At 43.1% G+C, this 20,932-nt stretch overlaps 2 protein-coding genes across 3 annotated transcripts in view; both read right to left on the bottom strand.

Annotated features, from left to right (window-relative positions):
* LOC133970779 (rho GDP-dissociation inhibitor 2-like) overlaps nt 1-1,959 on the bottom strand; it is a 16,648-nt gene extending 14,689 nt beyond the window's left edge. The window contains exon 1 of the mRNA XM_062407832.1: nt 1,660-1,959. Coding sequence (XP_062263816.1) covers nt 1,660-1,732 — 73 coding nt within the window. The 5' untranslated portion in view covers nt 1,733-1,959. The remainder of the gene's footprint in view (nt 1-1,659) is intronic.
* Nucleotides 1,960-7,604: 5,645 nt separating this feature from the next.
* Nucleotides 7,605-20,448, bottom strand: clcn7 (chloride channel 7). 2 transcript variants are annotated; one of them, XM_062407722.1, is made up of 25 exons: nt 20,230-20,448; nt 17,242-17,319; nt 15,976-16,041; nt 15,630-15,695; nt 15,378-15,510; nt 15,053-15,162; nt 14,532-14,612; nt 14,373-14,435; nt 14,180-14,263; nt 13,996-14,089; nt 13,401-13,465; nt 13,197-13,313; nt 13,052-13,106; nt 12,842-12,902; nt 12,293-12,434; nt 11,670-11,763; nt 11,325-11,497; nt 10,941-10,992; nt 10,705-10,832; nt 10,525-10,610; nt 10,306-10,438; nt 9,499-9,558; nt 9,243-9,419; nt 9,064-9,144; nt 7,605-8,934 (listed from the first exon to the last, which is right to left on the bottom strand). In XM_062407722.1, exons 1-25 carry the CDS (start codon nt 20,344-20,346, stop codon nt 8,848-8,850), a joined length of 2,403 nt encoding a protein of 800 aa, XP_062263706.1. In that variant the 5' UTR covers nt 20,347-20,448; the 3' UTR covers nt 7,605-8,847. The 2 variants fall into 2 exon arrangements, with proteins under 2 accessions (XP_062263706.1, XP_062263707.1); XM_062407723.1 differs by lacking the exon at nt 17,242-17,319.
* Nucleotides 20,449-20,932: the final 484 nt, after the last annotated feature.

Below are 20,932 nucleotides of genomic sequence, written 5' to 3' on the forward strand. Positions count from 1 at the left end.
GAGGGAGGTTTAAGATAAAAGTGAGGAGAAGAGGATGAGGAGGAAGAGGAGACTGAGGGGCCGTCGATTTGAAACGAAAGAACGGGGGAGAAGGTAGAAGGGAGGGATGGATGAGGACAAAAAGAGGTGAAATGAGGATAGAGAGAGAAAGGAGGAGGAAGGAAAAAGAGCAAGATTTCAATTAGCCTATTTCAACGCTGGCTGCACGCCGCCTGCACTGGTGTTTTCTGATTGACAGTTCATGAGGAGTGTTCTGCCACATGGGCCTCACCCTCCGAGCCCAGCACACAAGCACACACACACACACACACACACACACACACACACACACACACACACAGACACACACAGACACACACGCACGGCGCTCTCTTTGTTGTCCATCACAACATTTCCCTTTGTTTCCTTTTATTTAACCCCTCTATCGTCCTCTGCTCCTCTTCCTCATCTTCCACCTCCTTTCTTCTTCTTCTCCTCCTCAGCCTCCCACTTCCTCCGAACCCTCTCAAGCTCCTTGGCCCTTCCCTCGCTTTATCATTTTGCTCGCTACTCTTGCCACTTATCCTCCACTCAGTCACCTCCCACGTTCCTATATCAAAAATCTCCTCCTCCTCGTTTTTCAAAATTCAATCCAAGTCGAGATTTTTTCACAAGATTTGATGAGTCACATCCACAAAACAACTGCCCAGGAAGTTCCATTCAATATCTCAAATCCTGTTTTTACGTTTCTTCAAATGATAACATGTTGGTGTGATCACAAAAGAGGATTCCATTAGGGTGGCATCGAGGCTGCGGGTCAGAAATATTTCCCCAAACAATTGAAGCTGGATGTGTGTAAATCAAAGCAGCAGCACAAGGATCAGTGTTTCAAGATTTAAAAAAAAACTGAGGGTTGAAAATTCATTGAGGAAATGGAATAGATCACTCATGGATATTCTTAGATCTCACATATTACACTTCTAAGACATTCACTGTTCTTCTTTCTCATCGTAGTGGTTTCACTTCTTCTCTTCTCCATCTCTCTGTGTTTCCATCTTTTTCATTTGTCAAATATCACTTCACTCATTTTCTCTTCTTTGCATCCATCTCCCTTTGCCTTTTTTTATCTCACAAAACACAGACTTGTGAGGGGAAACCCCACCATCTGTAACTATTTAGAAATACTGCAGTGTAGTGATCACACACAGACACACACAGACACACACAGACAGACACAGACAGAAGCTGACTGCAAATAAATTACTGTTGTAAATACAAAGGCAATAAAATACTGTTAGAAGTAACAGCAGGCGTTGGTGACACCCTCTGATTCCTGCATAAGCTGTGTCATCACACTAACACACATGCACACACATACACACTTTTGTGTGTATTTATGAATCTATATGTGAGCAGAAACATAATTATGAAAGCAACACACAAGCTCACGCACACAAGATAGTTTAGCATGTGATCAATAGCTATTGATCAGCAACCTTTGGTGTGTCTTGCCAGCGCCTCATGTTAGACATAAAAATGTCCACACCCACCAGGATAAAGACATATGACACAGACACAGACACACAGACACACACACACACACACACACTCACACACGCTCACACAGATGAACACCCTTTGAGCAAACACACACATGATTTACATTTCACATGACCTCACCTCTGTAGCACAGAGTCAGCCACAGCAGCTCCAGCACCTGACCCCCAAACTCACACACATCCACTCCCAGCATGGTGCCTCTCAGTGGGGCTGCGGATGAACCAGAAGGGACCAGGGAACCTCCACAGGTAGCAAGCAACAAAGTACCAGAGCCGGGAGGAATCAGATATTAGAGCATCCACAGAAAAAAAAGTCTCAGAGCTGGATAGAAACGGGGTCAGACGAGCATCCCCACCCCAGAGGAAAGGAAAAACTGTGGTTGTAGGGGTTGAGGGGGTTTGAGGAGAAGGAGTGGTGTGAGAGAGAGAGAGAGAGAGAGAGAGAGAGAGAGAGAGAGAGAGAGAGAGAGAGAGAGAGAGGAGAGAGAGAGAGAGAGAGAGAGAGAGAGAGGCAGAGGTGGAGAGGCAGGGAGGGGATCCTTGGGTGTGGATGAGATGAGGATTTGTGTGAGGCAGAGCGAGAGAGAGAGAGAGAGAGAGAGAGAGAGAGGAGAAAGGAGCAGACAGGAGAGGCAGCCGGCTTCCTGCACTTCCTCCTCCTCGTCTTCTTCTTCTTCTCTTTCTGTTGAGTGCAGCTCAGTGATAAAGGAAATAAAAATACAAAGGCTTTAAAAACCTTTTTTTCTGAATGCAGGAGGGGATTCTGGGAGCTGACGGTGGACGGCAGGCGCTGGCATGGCTGCAGCAGCGTGTGTGAATGTGTGTGTGTGTGTGTGTGTCTGTGTGTGTGTATGTGTGTGTTGTACTCAGATGCTGGCTATCGATACGCAGACGAGCAGTGAACCCCCCCCCCAACCCACCACCACCACCCTGCATCCCTCCCTCCCCCCTCCGCCTCATGTCATCAGCCCAGAGACTGCAATGAGCTCATCCTTTACCCCCCCCTCTCTCCCCTCCTCTCTCTCTCTCTCTCTGCTCCCCTCCCTCATTCACTCTTCCCTGCCTCCCCCCTCTCTGTCTCTCTCTCTCTCTCCACACCTCATTCCATCTCACGCATCCACCTCCCAACTCTTTCATGCTTTTATTTCCCCCTTCTTCATTTTTCATCACTTCAGCACAAATCCTCACATGGTGTCCACTCTCTCCCTCCACCCATTCATCACCCCGTCACGCCATCCCTCTCTCCGTGCCCCTGTTTATCTTATTTCCAGCCCTCCCCACCTCTTCTTCTTCCTCCTCTTCTCCTTCTTTATGTCCCTCTGTCTTGTAGTGACCACACCCTGGCAGCAGCATGCTTCGATCGTGACTCTCACTCTCGCCCTTCTTCCCTTCTCTCCATCACCATTTGCTCTTTTTGTTTCACACTGTTCTCCTTTTCTAGTTTGATTTGGCTTCGGTCCTGTCGTACAAAAGGGGCTTCATCTCCCACTTGACAAGCAGACACATTCCCTTTCTCTCTCTCACACACACACACACACACAAACACACACACACACCTCGTTAAACTGTCATTCAGAGGTTGTTCAGCTGTCATGTCGGATGCTGTGGGAGACAACTTCTCTCCGTCTCTGACTCTCACTCTCTCAAGACTCCGGCCAACCATTCTATAATATTCTACAACCACAAATATACTCTAACAACATTTAAAAATCTATATAAGGAAGTGGACAAAACATTTACCCAGATTAGTTTACATCACTGCTCTGTCCACACCAATGAAGATATTTAGCAAAACTAACTTTTCCTTCATGTTTGTGCCTCTCGTCCACAAACAGAGTTGAAGTCACTAGAAAGTCTTGTGTCTTAATTGTGTCCATGTGTAGAAGTTTCGGAAACGATGACACCTTGTTGTTGTTTGTGTATATCATAGCACTTTGGGCCCACAGGGGTTTTGCATAAGGAGACAAAACAGATGTAAAATGAGCACAAGTCAAGTTATATGTTAAAATGATGAGCTACTCTTGTTTTGGCTGGAAAGTAATTATACCCTCAAGACTCGATGACACTGATCTTCTCCTGTGTTTACGAATCGTTGATTCCATCGTTCCGGTTAGTGAGTGAGTTTTTTCTCTGCACAGTCGCCAAAGTGCTGCTCATTGTGGGAACTGTTGGGTTTCTCAATAAACTCTAAGGTCTGGACCTTCTTTGTAAAGTGCCTTGAGATACTGTATAATATGATTTGGTGCTATACAAATAAACCACAGTAAGACAAGACCCACAATTCCTCCTTCACCTCAAGACACACGCACCTGAAATGCAGGTTTCATAAGAACGTTATGGTTCAAATCCACATTTTGAACCAGTAAATCATCATCATCATTGCCTTTAACCACCAATCAGCCCTGTCAGTGTCGGCAGTGGGTCTCTCTCATGTCTGTCCCGAAGCAAGCGGCGCTATAAACCCATTATATTCATATTGCCTTCATGGAAATATAAATCAGAAGCAGCAGTGGTCCCCAGTGGGGCGAGTGGCATCTATAAAATGTGTGCTTGAACAAGGCAGCCATGAATGGTGTCATAAAGAGTGTCTCAGTATAAGGAGTCCCCAGGGTTCAGTCATGCATTTTTTTTTCTGATAAAATGCTCTGCAGCTACTGGCACCGACTGCACTGAGGTGGTATCTCCATGACAGCATGTTAAAGATATAGCCTATATATTAAAAGGGAAAAATTGTGAATAATCTCGACTACAACCTCAATGTTTCCTTTGGAATTTACAGAACTCGCACAATCTTTTAAAAATCCTGATACTTAAGATAATGTGGTGTTATTATTTGTGATTTTGTGTATTTTACCTGAACAGGTCGAGAGGAGATCTGTAGACAGTAACACAACAATCAAGTATACGAGCAAATCAGACTTAACTTTTTAATTATATGTTTTTAATTTCCGACTATTTTTGACGACAATCAATTATCAAACAGTAACACAACTCAAATTAAATTCATGCACTGATATCACACGGATTTGCAAATGTAATCTGCATTGACATGGGAAGTTATTCTGTTAAACTGTGGAGACATGAGCCCTGGTAATTGCCTTCTCTCTTTGTAAGACACACACACACACAGACACACAAAGATACATGATGTAAACTATACGTGTGTGTGTGTGTGTGTATAAGCAAAGTGTCGAAATGTTTTTTTCCGACAGCTTACTGGGTGGGAGTCCTTTATGGCTGCTTAGCGGAGACAGAATTATCCGAGTCGTGCAGAGGCCATTCATCCATAACCGCCTGAAAACCACGATGCTAATTCTCAGAGGGAAAGCGAAATAATTCAATGAGGTAAAGATGGTCCGCGGCAATGATGAATAAATACAACGGTGTCTTCTAATAAAACCAGGGATGGTTTTAGAGGAATGGAGGAATGAGATGATTGTGTTTTACCAAAAAATATTTAGCTCAGTTTAAATTTTAGTTTAAACTTGACTGTGATGATATACCATCATCACAGTCAAGTCTTAACAAAACTCTCAAAAGAACCGACTTGCTCTCATGATCTTTATTTTTCAGGGTCTCCACCACAGGTAACTACATAAAAATGCGAATGCAAATATGAAAATGTTTTCAAGTTTAACGTGAGTTTTTAGTTTGGACCATATTCCATCTGCTAACATGGAGGAGGCATCTTCACAAAGTCCACTCATTGGTTTCTACACATGTCCAATGTATTTAGATTTATCTTTTGCATCACTCACTATCCCAGGTTTGATTGTGTCTGCAATTTGTCACAGTTCCCAACAACGTTTATGAGCACATACTTATTATTATAACAAATTTTTTAAGGGCAACTGCACCAACCAGCGAAAAACTTAACGAACACACACAAGAAATATACTCAATATAGTAAATATTATGGATTAATACAGTCTCCTCATTCTGAGCAGTGTGGAGAGATCAAGTCGGGGTTTTTCAGCCTCAGCCGACTTCTCCCCCACAAACGGACGACACACGGGGCAGGTCTGTGGAGGTTGTGTGAGTCTCGTTCCCTCGTAGTTTGAGCTGTTGGTGAAGTTAGTTTTGGGAAGTGTAGGCCTGGAAAGTCTGGGCGGTGGGTGCTTGGTATTGGCAGAGGGAGTCCTGAAGGCCACTGCACCAGATTTGGGCCCTGACCCTTCCCTGTTCGAACGCCTTGTCGGGATGAGGGACATTGCAGCAATCTCCTCCTTCTTCTTCATGTGCTGCTCGGCCAGTTTCGCCTCCTTCGCAGCCTTCGCCAACCTCCAGTCCTCCCACAGGGCTGCAACAGCAGACCTCTCCTCCTTCTCGCCCGTCTCTTTGTCCCAAACGATCTCCTCGGGCGTCTGAGGCCTCTCCTCCACGTCTTTGGTTTTGCCGTCGTCGGGGATCATGGATCTTAACATCAACTTTCTTCCAGTCCTCTTCTGGATGTCGCTCATCAACCTCTTCAGACACTTCTCCTTCGTTTCCAGGTCTCTCAACTGTTGATGCTTCAGGTTGGCATCGGTGTTCCTCTTGACCCGGTCAGCCAGGATGAGCCTCCTCAGTGTCTTCAGTGCGTCCTGAGGGAGGCCTTCGAGTTGATCGAGCAGCTCCAAAACATGGCCCTCAATTTTACAGAGCATTTCAGTGGCGTTGCAGACATGGTTCCGACCCATGCAGGACTCGTACACTCCTGTCACCTTCCTGCTAAGAGTATCCCACTCTTTATCCTCATCGCCCCCGGATAAAGACGGAGTGAATGCGACCAGACGTTTGAGATTGGAGAGTCTCCCCTCGTCTTTGGTGATCATATGCTCCAATCTGCTCAACTCCAAATCGTGTATGCGATCGTTTCCTTTCTCTTGTATTTTCTTCAGGTTGGTCTGGCGCTCGTCCAGCGTTTCCTTCCTTCTCTCTGTGGCGTGGACCTGCAACAGATTCTGGTCGGACAGATTTCTCACCAGATCCATTAGCTCCTCAGAGGCACTAACGTCTATCCCCTCCTCACTGATGTATGTTAGCGACTGGACGAAAGCGTCTTCCTCTATCTGCATCAGAGACGCCATCTTGAACAAAATGTCTCTGAATCTTTTACATTTGTTCAAATGCGTCTCTCTCTCCGTGACTTCCCTTTCAATGTCCCTCAGTTTCATCATTGACATCCTAACTTCACCAGCTTTCTTCTGATTGTGCCTCATTTCTTTTGCAAGAATTCTGTTGGCGTCCATCAAGTGTAATTCCATCAAACTGAGGGACTCTTCATACATGGACCTTTCCTTCTTCCTGAGATCCTCAAGCTGAATGATGTGTCGCTCCTTTGATGCAATGGCCTGGTCCAGATCCGCAATCTGTGAATCACAATCATCCACAGTCTTGCCGTACTGTGCCGTTCTCACCAAATAGGATTTTGTTTCCTCGATTATGGCACGCCGGAGCAAATCTAGTTCAAGCGCAGACATCTTGTGGTTAGGCCTCAATCAACAATACCCTGCAAGAATGTGTTCAGCTTTGCGCAGGTGGCAACCAACATCAAAGTGCATATCCGCCATTAACTGATTTTTGATATTGCGTTCAGATATTAGTCATATTTGAGGCCCATATGGCCGTGATGCCTTTGATGCTATACTTTAATGCTGTGCTCTGATGCTGAGCACCTACGCCTTTTAATTAAGGAATCTACTGAGTGGACTGAGCTGTTATGTTCTTCTTGATCCAAAATCTATTTATATATATATATGTTTGTCCTAACACTGCTACAGAAGTTCCCACGTAAGGGGTTATACACTTGCAAGTTCCATATAATGGAATAGAAAAGATAGCCTTTTTTATGGTAGATTATTACATATTAATTATATATAATAATACTATGTATGTAACAGACTGTGTGGTTGGTAAAAGGTGGGGAAAAAAAACACTTGACACACAAGATATCATACGGTTAAACCAGTGCCTAGACTTTTACTGACACCTAGTGGAGATGGAGGGAAGAGCTGTAGAGTTTGGATTAATGTGTGCGAGTGGAAATTAAAGGTCTGGCACTTCCAAGACACAAAACTTGTATAACAATAGATACATTTCAACTTTATTAATTCACAAAAGGCTTATCCAGTGGTTACAAAATAGAGCATCGTCAAAATACTAAAGTCAGGAACAAGAAAAAGAAAAAGACGACAAAGGAAACAAAAGTGTGACAGGGATGAAAGGAAACTCAAAGAACAACACTGGCAGTTGAAATGATGGACGCACAAATTTATAAAATAATTATGAAATCTGAATATTTTGTGCCGTACACTGACCAGGTAACGCAACGATTAATCGAAGAGTTCAAAGAGAAGATGTGTGGTAAACAAAGTTTTACATTCATAGATATGGAGATCTTCATCAGGCACACTTGAAAGTATTTTTTTGCCAATACAATATTTCAGCAGGAGGTGGAAACATTTGGTGGAGACAACAAAAAAAAACGTTTTCGTACCAAACGATTTTTACCGTCAATAACGCACATCATATTATATTTGTGTGAGCTCAGTGAAGAAGAACGAGGAGGATCCACATTTATTAACAGAACCATCTCTTCAGAACTCTGCATCACTTAGCCAATCAGACAAGCGTCTCCTCTCCCTCCTGTGATGTAAAACCTAAACATTCTCCCAAACTTACAAAATAAAACAAGCAATCAACGTCAACAATAAATAACTTTTTTTTTCAGTGCAAAACTACACAAAGAAATTGGAAAATACTAAATTTGCAAACATTGTCAGAGAAAAAACCTCAAATGGGGACGAGCACTCTCGCTCAAATCAGGTTTTTCTAAAGCAAACCAGTTTCAATGTCCTGCTCAGTTCAACGGCAAGACAAGTCAAATGTGTAATCATTTAAAAAACATAATTAATGAATGTGTAGATGTCACTGTTCCAGAACAATATTACTTCATGAGCGGTTGAACAATCAGCTGTTTCTGATGTTGAGGAGTAAGAACACAAGGTTTTCCATTTACAAGTTAACTAAGATGAAACCGACTTCCCTCATCTGGTGTAGCTCAAAATTATTGTCATTATTATCATTTACTGTTATGATTAACAGCTTTTTATTTTATTGTTGATTGAATCTATTTGACTTTGTTGGTGAAAAGTCTTGAATCCGGTCAATGAAACCTTATGAATCTTCTTTGCTTTCATGGAGGAACTCCCCCTCAGAGATGTTCTCTGCATAGCTGGGGCTCAACAGCTTCAGGCATCAGGTGATAACAGTTCATGGGTGTGTGTGTCTGTGTGTGTGAGAGTGTGTGTTTGTGAGTGTGTGTGTACTATGTCTGGGCCAGTTGAAGTTCCTCTAGCCCATGTTTGCCGAGGTGATACCTGGCCAAGTCTTTCCTGGTCACCAGTCCCACCACCTGCACAGGGTCACACACCAAACACAGGGGAACAAGGATGTGATCATTGAACATAAAGAAGAGTCAAGTTTAACTCAGTAACTGAAACAAGACATTCGAGAACAGACGGGGACACAGAGACACTCCTACCCTGTTCTCATCATCCGCGACCACCAGGTGTCTGAGTCCCAGGGCTCTGAACAACTTGAACACACGAGGCAGAGACGTTTCCTGAGAAAACAAAAACAGAGTGAGAGATGAAATTTGGTATTGAATATTCTAAACCTGGATAAAAAGATTTCGGTCAGTAAAATTTTGGATTGCCTTACCTGTGGTACTGTGTAGGGTGTGGCGTTCATGAACTCTGTGAGGTCCATCATACACTCCCTCTCGTCCTGGGAGACATGGATGCTCTGGATCGGGGGGAAGCGGGGGTAGGCGTCTCTGAAGTCCTTCAACTGGAGCTTCCTGTGGGTCAGCCGGGACCGGGCCAACTCCACAAACACCTGCCGGGACAGAACGGGAGAACACGGTGAGGGGTCCGATTTAAAATAGAATATATACACTTCCTGTTGAGGATGTTACCTTGTGCTTGAGGAGAACGATGAGCTGAGAGCGGAGGATGAGCCCGCAGAGCTTTGCTGGCTGATCAGGAGAGAAGAGCAAATGAGGGTTTACTTTCCTGCACTTACTCTACTTTGTTGGACTTTCCTACAGAATAGAAACTTGGTAGTGGATTCAGCATGAGGAGGAAGTGAGAAGAAGCAGACGATCTAACTTCCTCAAACAAGGAGAGAACCATCTCCATGTTTTCATAGAGGAGATGGTGGTGTTGGGTTATAATCACTCTCCGCCTCTTTCTATAATCTGGTTGATTTGGTGTCGTGTTTACATCACTGCCGGTTGGAGCTGGAGCTGTTAATAACCAGGCTAATGATTCCTGTGGAGTAGAATCACTGATGCTGGACAGAAGACACATCTTCACCGGTGCACAGTCCAATATTATCCCCACAGACACCAGATTAAAAGTTCTGATATGTTGTATTTGCCAGGTGCTGATAAACGTATTCAGTGTTGTGGTTACTCATTCTGAAACGGCTTGACTATCACAGATTGTGTATATATAAGTAAAAGTATCTCCAAATAAATCTCTGTCCATGCAACCTTCATCGTACAAAATATCTTGAGAGAACAAAAAACACTCAACGGTAAAACAAGCATGCCGGGCCAGTAGGTGGCGATAAACTAGTCATCAACAATCCATCAAATAGCTGAGAAGGAACACTGTCGTTCAAGTATTATTGGATGAGGAAATCATTTCGTGTTGACAGAGCGTCAGATATTGTCTTCTTCATTAGTCCCTTGAGTGAATTTCAAAAACCATGATCGTACCTCATCAGTCCCAGAAACCTGCACGACGACGGGGAAGCCGTTGTGATTGGTGGACGTGTTGCTCAGGGTGTCCACGATGGTTCCCACCTTCTCTATCCGGTTCAAACAGGTCACCGGAGCACTCATCACCTCCCTGGATGGGGGAGACAAAGAGGCGGTGAAACGAAGGAGAACGACTGAGAGCCTACAAACACATGAACCAATCGGACGGGAGCTCACCTCGCAGTCAGCCAGTGGGACGTAGCAGGAGCATCCCAGTGCAGGAAGGGAACACTCTGCAGCTTGATGTGGATGTCGTACAGACCCTAAACAGGAACAGACCGGTTACAGACACTTCCCGTGTCTCAATTCGTGAAAAGAAGCAAACTGTCATGTTCTGATGCCATCCGCTTTACTCACCTCGACAAAATAATCTCCCACTATCTTGGCGGTCATGAGGACGAGCATGATGGGAAGGCCGTATGTGACATTCCCCGTAGCCTCCACCATGATGACGGTCAGACTGAGAGTCATTCTCACGATGCCGCCTGAGGAGAGAAGTGCGTTAGATTAGAAAACCTAAACACATATAGAGAAGTATGGAATATAAGATTTCTAAATGTGTAGTTTCTCAGTATTTACATATGATCACTCACCTAACTGAGCTGCAGCTCCAATTAAGGCGTATTTACCCGGGTCCGCCCAGATCTAACAAAACACACACACACACAGCAGAGTCCAAACAGTCGGTTGTGTCATCTGGAACAATCGTTCAGTTCAAGAGGAAGACAAGACTCATCCATTTTATCTTGTATCTTAAGATCTACTTCACATATATGTTTTTCTTGTTTGTAATATTTGTATTTCAATTACTGAGATACTTTAATAAAGTTCTGGCACCTTCAAATACACTCCTTTTCATAGAGGGGAGGTTAAAGTGAAGTTTTTAAAAGACGGCAGGTAAATTCTAAGTTAAAACTTCATTATTCAGCCACGGTTCGATACAGGAACTGAAAAATGTTGTCTAGTACTACACTGACCGAGCCGTTGGAGGGAATGGAGGCCAGCAGGATTCCAAACAGTCTCCCCCAGGCGGCTCCGATGAGCAGAGACGGGATGAAGACGCCGGCCGACACTGCCAGGCCATACGTCCAACACGCCAAGAAGAAATAGGTCAGAGTGAACAGGCCCAGAGTCAAAGGATTATAGCTCCCTGTAAAAAACAAATAAAAAAGTTATGTAAGAGAATGATAAGCAAACAAAACAGTGCTTCAGGCTTGAATCAATCCGGTCATGCTTCCCCGCACATGAACCCAGTTACACAGTGAAAAAATAGACACAATAGACTAGTTTAGCCTGCTTGCTCTACTTTAGCACAGCTTTACCTGGCTGGTTGTGAAAGAGACTGCGGACGCTTCTCTCAGGAGTGTTGAAGAAGGCTGTTGCCATGGAGTTGTACTCTCCATCTGCACAGAACAACTAGAAAAAGAGAGAGAGGGACACAACATGGCGTTTGGACCAGAGTCAACATCAGTGCTCTCAGCTCTGTGAGGCTTTGATCATGGACGTCGATCTGCACCGAACTGCAATCATCCTGTTGGCAAGACATTTCCCTCAGAATAACAAATGTCAAACTGTTTTGGTTTCATCCTCTGGGGACAAACGGCATACTCCTCACTACAGCTGGAGAAGCTCATTGAACTCAAAGTGGACTCTCTGGTAAGTAAAATACAAAGAGGAAGTAACAAGATTCACTGAGAAGGGTGTCTCTGATCTGAATCTGCACTTAGTGTTTGTCTACTTTGCCAAAACATGCACATTAAACAAAAAATTCAACGACAACTAGTATAATGCATGATTGTGCCTGAGTAAGTAACTGCCACTTCCCTATTTTCACCGTTATTACAGATCATTGTCTCCGTCTAGAGAAGAAAATAAGACTATTGAAAGAAAAAGGTGAAAACACAGAGATGTGAATGTGTGTGTGCATGAGTGTGTGTGTGTGTACCTGCAGTGGGTACTCCTCATTGTGCTCGGGCCCCAGAGGCTGACAGTCGTTGGAGAAGTAGATCATAGTGAATGACACTGCCGCGGTCACAGCAGCAACCAACATGGCCTCCATCACTTGCAAACAAGGGCGATGGACGTACCTAACACAAACACACACACACACACACAGACACACACCCACACACACAACTGTCAACTAAATCAGCAGAGACGAGTCAGTCTGTACATTTAAACTTGTAAAACTTGCTACACAACACATAACCATGACCACACAGTAATGACATTTGTCTTCAAGTTCCAGTTCAGTGAATGTACCTGTTCTTACAATGTGACTATTTTTAAACCCATCAATCACACGATGTTGATATTCCGAGAAACTGTTTTCATTGCTCATTTAAACACTTCCTCATCTTGCACCCGTCTTTGTTACCAGCAAATCTTTCAGGCTGCCGTGTGTTGTTTTTGTTGGCACACCACAAATGCAACACAATTGACAGGGGAAATACAATTAATTTTTATACTTGTAAGCAATGAAATCTTTTCTTACCTGATCCTGAAGATGGTCAACCAGTAGTTGAGGATATTGAACAGAGCTCCGAGCAAACCACCTGCACCGGAGAAGGAGGAAAATCCTTTAGATTTTCAAACTTGACAAGCATGTTGGTTGTTTGGGAAACGTTAATATTTCATATATTTACACAAATGTCTCCCTACAAAGAATCAAATACACTTCAATAAACAAAAAAGGTGTTTTTACCTATAGCTCCCATGATGATGAACAGTGGAATCTCATAGAGATTATAGGCCACACTCTGACAAAGAACAAAAATACAATGTCACCTTTTTACATAACAACACAGAGCTGGAATGAAAAACCATGATTTACAAAACCAGTTCCTTACGTCACCCTGAAAGCGACCGAAGTTGATGAGACCAGGGCTGGAAAGGTCTCCGGTTTTGTTGTGATAGATGCTGAGGAAGAAGTTCAGGGTGAAGGTGGAAATCATGGAGGCAAAAAACTGCAGAAGAGAAAAGGTTTACGTGAGGAAGTAAATAAAAACACCTTTCAATCATTTATCATGGGTTTGAAATACAGGTGCACTTACTATCCTCCATGTCAGCATCTGGTTCCAGAAGGAAGCTCCCTCCTCCAGAGAGAACAGAACGCCACCTATTAACAAATGAAACACAAATCATAATGGAATCTAGATAAGGGGGCACTCAGAGAACACATACAGCCACCAGGGTTAATGCTGAAGCAATGTTTCCCATAAATGATCAAGACTGTGGCACCCGGCCATATCCTCCTTTGTCCTGCCACAGTTTCATAATAAACCAAATATTGTTTTGCACGTCTTGTGATAACATGAGAATTAAGTTAAGTTGTTACTGTGCATGCAGACAGTCTGACCACATAGTTTCGGAATGCAGATTTCTTTCTCTCTTTCTCACACTCACACGAGAACTTCTCTTTCACTCGGCAGATCCTTCTTTCTCAAGTTTTAGCTTTGCATTTTTTACACATTTTTCATAAATCGTATAAAATCGTCATCTAACAAAGTTAACAGTGACAGGAGGGGGTCTGTACTTTTCACCAACAGCTGTTTTTTCTTTTCTACTTTAAATCCACCAACATAATTCACACAGGATCATAATAAAGCTGGTGTTTGTACTGTGCTCCTGAGTCAGCTGTCTTTTTACCGACTGGTGCCCCGAAGGCAGCTGAAACTCCGGCGGCAGCTCCGGCAGAAACAAAGTCTCTTTTTTCTGTGTCTCTCCGGAAGTATTCAAACATCTGCAAACACACACACCAAAGATTCATATTTCAAATTACTCGGTAAGATTTCAAATGGGGGGAAATGTTGTTTGTCAGCTGATGACTGACCTTGAAGTCTCTCTTTAGAGACGTACTCCTGCCCTGGGAGACGCCTGCAGCTACAACAGCACCCGAATGAATCATGGGCCCTTCCTGAGGGATTGTGGGTAAACGAACAAGAAACATGTGAAAATGAATAAAACGTCACAATTAACCCAATGACACAGATGTAATGTTACATTTCACCAATTAAAATTTTCACCTTTCCGACAGCCAGGCCGCCAACCACAGAACAAATAACTCCGCAGACTTTCACCACCAGGGTCTGTAGAGGACAAACACACAAACGTAAGGATAAAAATAAAAAAGGATTGTTTCAAGTACATTTATTACACTGTCTCTTGTGTTTTTGTGTGCGTACCTTGAGTCGTACCACCCTGGGAATCTTGATGCCATTCAGGTAACATTTTATCTGGGGTATACCACTTCCTGCTGCTATGGGCTGGATCACACAGAGGAGAAGGTGAGAAGAGGAACGGGTAGTCAGAGTGAAAGAGGTTACTTATATCATAGGTGGGTATTTTTGACCTCGACATTGCAAGCTGGCTTTGCAAATGTCTGGGAATTATAAAAAAAAAAAAAACACAATTGAGCAACTTCATACTGGAGGAAGGAACAACAATGTTATAATTTCCCTGATCTCAAGCTCACAAACTGTGGCTTATTAGACTATTAGGCAGGAATAAAGAATGATCACACATACGCACTGTTAGTTTTCACTTCCACAGTTTAGACTGAGACATTTTAATAAAAAAAACTCTCACTCGAAAACTACTTAATGAAACAAAAGAGGAAGAAAAAGGCACATCAAAATAGGAACCGCGTCTCCGAAGTAACGTTTATGACCAAAAAGGTCAAATTATTTCCCCTTTTCAGTCTTACCTCAAAAAACGCAACCATGATGGCCCCCAACATGACGATGGCAGAGTTGAGGAAGGCCCAGAGCAGGAGGGAGATGGACAGGCCGCCTGCCTCTGTAAACTTTTCGATGTCTGGGTGGTTAGAGGTCAAGGAACAACTCTGGGTCCCGACGGCACAAGGCCGAAGCCGTTTAGTGGCCAATTATCACAGCAGGTGATTGATAGTACAGACCAGGACGATGGATACCAACTGTTATTAAAAGATGTTATTTTAACAAGATATATTTTGACTTAGCGAGCCCTGTAGTCAAATAGTCAAGTGTGTCATGAACACCTTTTGAGGATACTTGTTTTGACCACTTGGTATTTGATCCCAGCCAGCTGCTCCACCGCAATGTCTATGAAACAGGCGATGAGGCCGGTGAGGAAGCCGATGAGGCCGCAGACAAACCAGCGACTGATCTCCAGACACCGGAAACCCTGAGGGCACAAGAGCATGAAGAGATGGAGCAAAACTGAGGCAGGTAAAAGAATGAGGACTGCAGAATTGAGGTAATGCATCATCATTTCAGGGTGGGGGGGGGGTCCACCCAACTCACCATGTAACTCATCCTTCTCTCCTCCTCCAGAAACAGCTGGTTTTCAATGTTATCATAGTCCAGACTCTGGAATAGCAAACACACACATATTAATGACAATGATGTTTACACATGTTCTTCAATGCGTCACGATAAACCTGGATCCTGAAAATGTTGCAAATTTGACGTAATGCAGAGCAGATTATATCAACTGCTGCCAGCATTTCTAATGAGATTAATGTCCTGTGTGTTGATGTGGTTGGGGTTTCAGGGCCTGAACCGTATTTTCTATATCAGATTTATTGTCTAATTTGACTGTTTTTATAATTTCTATCTAGATTCATATAATAATCAGCTCTCTGTTTACCTCATATTTAAGAGACAGTAGCTTCTCGGTGTGAGGGATCTCTTTGGGTCGCCCTCTTAGAGACTCCTGCAGGATAATAAAAAAACAAAAAAACAAGACACTGAATTCTGACCTGGTGGGAGACGGCAAGGAGGCAGGAACTAGGTTACTGGATTTTTTAACAGTGGTGAAAAGCAGCAATTCACAAATCAGGAAGATGTTTTCACACTTAAAAGTCTCCTCAATAGACAAAGAAATGAAAAGTTTGACAGAATTAAACTTTACATACTGTTAACATTGACAATAAAGCATGCGGTAGAGGGGGGGGAACACTTAATACAGGAATATTAAATCTCAAAACTTATAAAACACATGCAAACAAGGCGGCTACAGACAATTACCAACATGCAGTGTCACTGTCGCACAACAGGCAGCAACTGGAGCAACCGACGTGCACACAGCAAACAACAATCAGACAGATCACATGCAAGTCTTGACATACCTCATCTGTCACGGAGCCATTTCTCTCCATCCTTCTGAACCATGTCACTAAGCATTACTCATGCGGCCCTGTACTGGGTTTCAAACTAACAGGCGCCTGAAGCAGTGACTTTCAGTTCTTTGTTCGATCAAAGAGAACGTGTCTGACTTATGGGAGTTTACGGGAGTAATGCAAAAATATTTCCAAGTCTTCAGCTTCATATTTTCACAATGTTGGAGGACTTTTGTCAAAGGGTTAAATAAAAAACGCTGAACTTCATCTGTTTCCATCACAGGCAAATAATCCCAGTGGAAACCGACAGACAGATGAGTCAACTGTCGCTGTGTTCATTTGCACCATTATCAGGCAGCTTTCCCACAGTTATAAGGAAGCTACTGATCTTAAATTAAATAGTTTACCTATATTAGGAACACTATGGTCCTACCCCTCCACTCTATGGGAAGTTGTACCTTCTAAATCAGGCCCTGAGGCTGCATGAGTAGACACAGTCAGCCAGACACACATGTAAAAACGAGTGTGAGGCCAAATCATATTTTATCAACTATCAATGTACCCTCACACGTCGCTAGTTGTTTAATATGTCATTTTAAGACAGAGGCAGATGGTTTTCAAAGTGGTTGGTAGACAGGTGAGGTTTCTATTGTTACAGGTGGATGAACTAACTACATTTCTACAGGTTGAAGGCGAAGTGGCTGCTACAGGTCTCGATGGGGTGTGGATCTACGGGAGCGACAGACACAGATGGACGACAACAGAGCGGTGACGATATCGAACACGGACTTTACCTCGTCTGACGTTATCTCCTCCTCCAAATCCACTGTGCTGAGTCTGCCTATCTGAAATACACTGCCCCCTTCAGACGGCTGGACACCGGAGACAGCAACACAAATAAACATATGGATGTAGGCATGCAACACTGTTATGATCACTTGTGTACTAGAATGCCCCGGAGGAGGCACAGAAACATGGTGGTTCAATCTCTCGGGCGAGATACTGCACCCTGAGTTTCCCCTGGTGGCTGCCGACAGTGGGTGAATAGTGTGTGATGGAATAAACTCAGCATAAAGTAGAGTTGCATGAATGTGTGTGTGAATGGGCGAGTTCTGCCCTTTGAATAGTTGATATACAGTCCGTTTACTTTTTTTAATGAAGTTTAATGTTAAGTCGTGGGTGAGGTATTTGTGAATTAAGATTAAAGAAAAGGGCTATGGGAAAAGTTAGGAATTAAAAATATGTATATATATATATATTCAGAAACATTTTGTCTTGAATTAACTCTAAGATAAAGTTAGTTTGCGTCCACCTTTGGTCCCGATGCTTTCAGGGAGTAACTGACTAATCACAGCTGCATTTACAGGAAGAAAAGGAAGTTGCATTTTCCAGTAGTTTTCTATATATTGCCCAACAGCTTGGTTCAGGCTGCAGTCGGCTGTCTAACATGATACTGTCAGTGATTGACACCAGGGCTGCATGCTAAAAATAACATCAACAATTATCACAATGCAAATTTTAAATCAAAAGCAATATAAGAAAAGTCCAATCAATATAACTGTTAGGGCAATGTTCAGGTCACAGTCACATAATGGATCTACCTCGAAGTTTTAAAATGTTTATCACATGTTTGTCAGTCTCTGCACATAAATTTCAAAGTTAAAAATCCAAATTCTTCAAATTTCAAAGAGATAATAACAACGTGACATTTACCATGATTAATATATTGATATGATTTTTGCCCAGCTATACTTGATATATAATTTTAAAGGTTCAGTTTGTAAGATTTAGGTGAAAAAGGGATCTATTGTCCAAAATGATATATAAAACAATCCTCGTGATGTTTTCACTTGTGTGTTTCATCTAAAAACATTGTACAAATTATTGTTCTCTTTACCCTGGAATTTGCCCTTTATGTTGTAAATACTTTATATTTACATCGGGAGTGGGTCCTCTCAACAGAGGCGGCAATGTTTTTTTGTTTACAGTAGCCCAGACTGGACAAACTAAACAGCTGCAATGTGCAACTTCACCACTAGGTGTCACTACATTCTACACACTGAACCTTTAACTAATCAGCAGTGGTGGGAAGTAGCGAAGTAGAAATACTTAGTTGCTGTACTTAAGTAGAATTTTCACATATCTGTACTTTACTTGAGTACTGATTTTTCCTGATGACTTTTTACTTTTAATCACTACATTTGAACACAAATTTCTGTACTTTCTACTTCGCATATATAAAGAAGTGCAAATAGGGTATTGTTAAAAATATATTCTTACTGCTTGTATAACAGAGCAGGTCAAGGATCTCCGGGAGAAGACAAACACATTTGAGGCGTAACCAAATATACGGGCGTTTAAGCTGGGCCTGCGACAGGCCTGACCTTTGGGCTGACCTTTTTGTCGGTCTGTTTCTGTATCTGTCTTACCGGCCTGCCTACCTGATAGAACCTTGCAGTCCCTTTGTACTCAGGATCTTTGGTTGTATCTGAACTGACCAGCCTGTCAGCAATCTCTGTTTTGGGGCCAATTTAGGTTTTGAACATTTCCTTCGTAAACTCCTGATTGTGTAAATAAAATTCCATACATGCACTTATCTCCCTACGTTTGTGTTCTTGCACACTAAGTCCTGCCTCGTTCCACTGAACATATAAGAATATGGATAGAATTTTCGAAAGGCTTGTCCGAGTAAATTCCGATGCTGCCATATGTGGAACCTATGTGAATCATTTAAGAACAGAAAGTCACAGGTAAAACATTTCCATTCGTTTCTTCTCTGTCCTAGCGCTGTTCAGGCTGTTAACAAAAGAGAAACTATCTTATTTCGTGTGCTAGAACTTCTTTCCCTTTGTTGAGTTATCATAAGGGGCATTGTGTATCATTCCTGCTACTGATGAAAGCTCCATTGTTTAGTGATATTTACAGAATTACACTTTGTAAATATCTAAATGACATTTAGTGGTTATACTGTGGTCTATTAGTGTTCTTAGGTAGACACAAGAGGCACTTGAAGTTCAGATGCACTAATCCAATACTATTTGAACCTCAGCATCTGGGGTTCCAAATTTGTAAAATTATACATTATATGTATATTGTTTATATAATTTCAGTTTAAATAAATCCTGAAGAGAACAATTTGGGGTTGCTTTGTGTCGGTGTAGGCCTACTATAAAAATTTTTGTACTCTTACTTTTACTTTTGATACTTGAGTACATTTCAACACCAGATACTTTTGATATTTAAGTCGATTTAATATGAGCTACTTTAAGACTTTTACTCAAGTCATTCTCTGACGGGTGACTTATACTTTAACCGGAGTCACTTCCAGGTAAGATATCTGTACCTTTACTCAAGTATAGCTTTCAAGTACTTTATACACCACTGCTAATCAGAACTCTAACTTGTGCAGGATTAGAAATACTTTCGTAAAAGACACACATGACAACACATGTCATTACTATGAGACTTTTCCAGTCTCAAAACAAATCCCTGTGACCTCATCATTTTCTACAGATAACAGAATCTCACCAGTTGCATTGTGTCAGTAATTGAGCCCACACTGATTGAATTAGTCTCATTTCAGACACTTTCCGGCCTCACGCAAAGCAAAACGATGCGTCTGTGTCGCGGCTGCACACGTGAAAATACAAAAGAAACACACACTGATGATGGCGACACATGCAGCGTCCGAAGACTAGCCTATCAGTGACTTTACGATGGGGGGGGGGCGCAGCTTCTGGAGGGGAACACCTGTTAGCCGTTAGCCGCTATGCTAGCTGTACCTGTCTGGAGAGGGAGTTCTGCTGCTCGGAGCCGTTGAGCAGCGGGGTTCTCTCCCCGGTGGCCCCGGACTCGTCGGCCCGGCTGGACCACGACACTTTCTTGGTGATGTTGGCCATGGCGGCGGCGCCTCCCCCCCACCCACGGAGTTTACTTCATTAATGTCCGCGCCTGCTGCCGCTGCTGTTGTTATCCTCCTCCAGCTGATCAGTCACTCCTGCAACTCGTGACGCTTTGTACGGCGAGCGAGGAGGGGACAAAATTAAGAGCGATGCGAGGCCCGTTGGATTGTGGGAGTTGTGGTTTTTGTTTTGTGGCGCTGTTGAAACCGAAAGATATATGTGGCAGAGGGGAAAGAAGTGTGCAGGTCATTTGCTTGCGTAAAAGTAATAATAATACAGTCGCACGTCCATAACTTATTGTCTATATTATATATTTTGTGCCAACTTAACACCAGTGAACATCCAGGGATTGGACATAGAGGTGGTGAAAAACTACAAATTCCTGGGTGTTCACCTCAACAACAAACTGGACTGGTCGGACAACACACATGCCCTCTATAAGAAGGGCCAGAGCCGCCTTCATCTGCTGAGGAGGCTGAGGTCTTTCGGAGTGTGCAGGGCTCTCCTCATGACTTTTTATGACTCTGTGGTGGCCTCAGCCATCTTCTACGCTGTGGTCTGCTGGAGGGGGTGTAGCACGGAC

This window comes from Platichthys flesus, chromosome 16 (genome assembly GCF_949316205.1).
Source record: "Platichthys flesus chromosome 16, fPlaFle2.1, whole genome shotgun sequence".
In the NCBI taxonomy this organism is placed as follows: Eukaryota; Metazoa; Chordata; class Actinopteri; order Pleuronectiformes; family Pleuronectidae; genus Platichthys; species Platichthys flesus.

What these genes read in the sequence shown, in the direction of transcription:
- clcn7 (XM_062407722.1), bottom strand. Translation starts at nt 20,346, where the DNA reads ATGGCCAACATCACCAAGAAAGTGTCGTGGTCCAGCCGGGCCGACGAG. An exon ending in TACTGTCTCTTAAATATGAG is followed by an intron (nt 15,696 to 15,975) that starts GTAAACAGAGAG and finishes TTGCTATTCCAG; the next exon opens with AGTCTGGACTATGATAACAT. An exon ending in CCAGGGTGGTACGACTCAAG is followed by an intron (nt 14,436 to 14,531) that starts GTACGCACACAA and finishes TGTCCTCTACAG; the next exon opens with ACCCTGGTGGTGAAAGTCTG.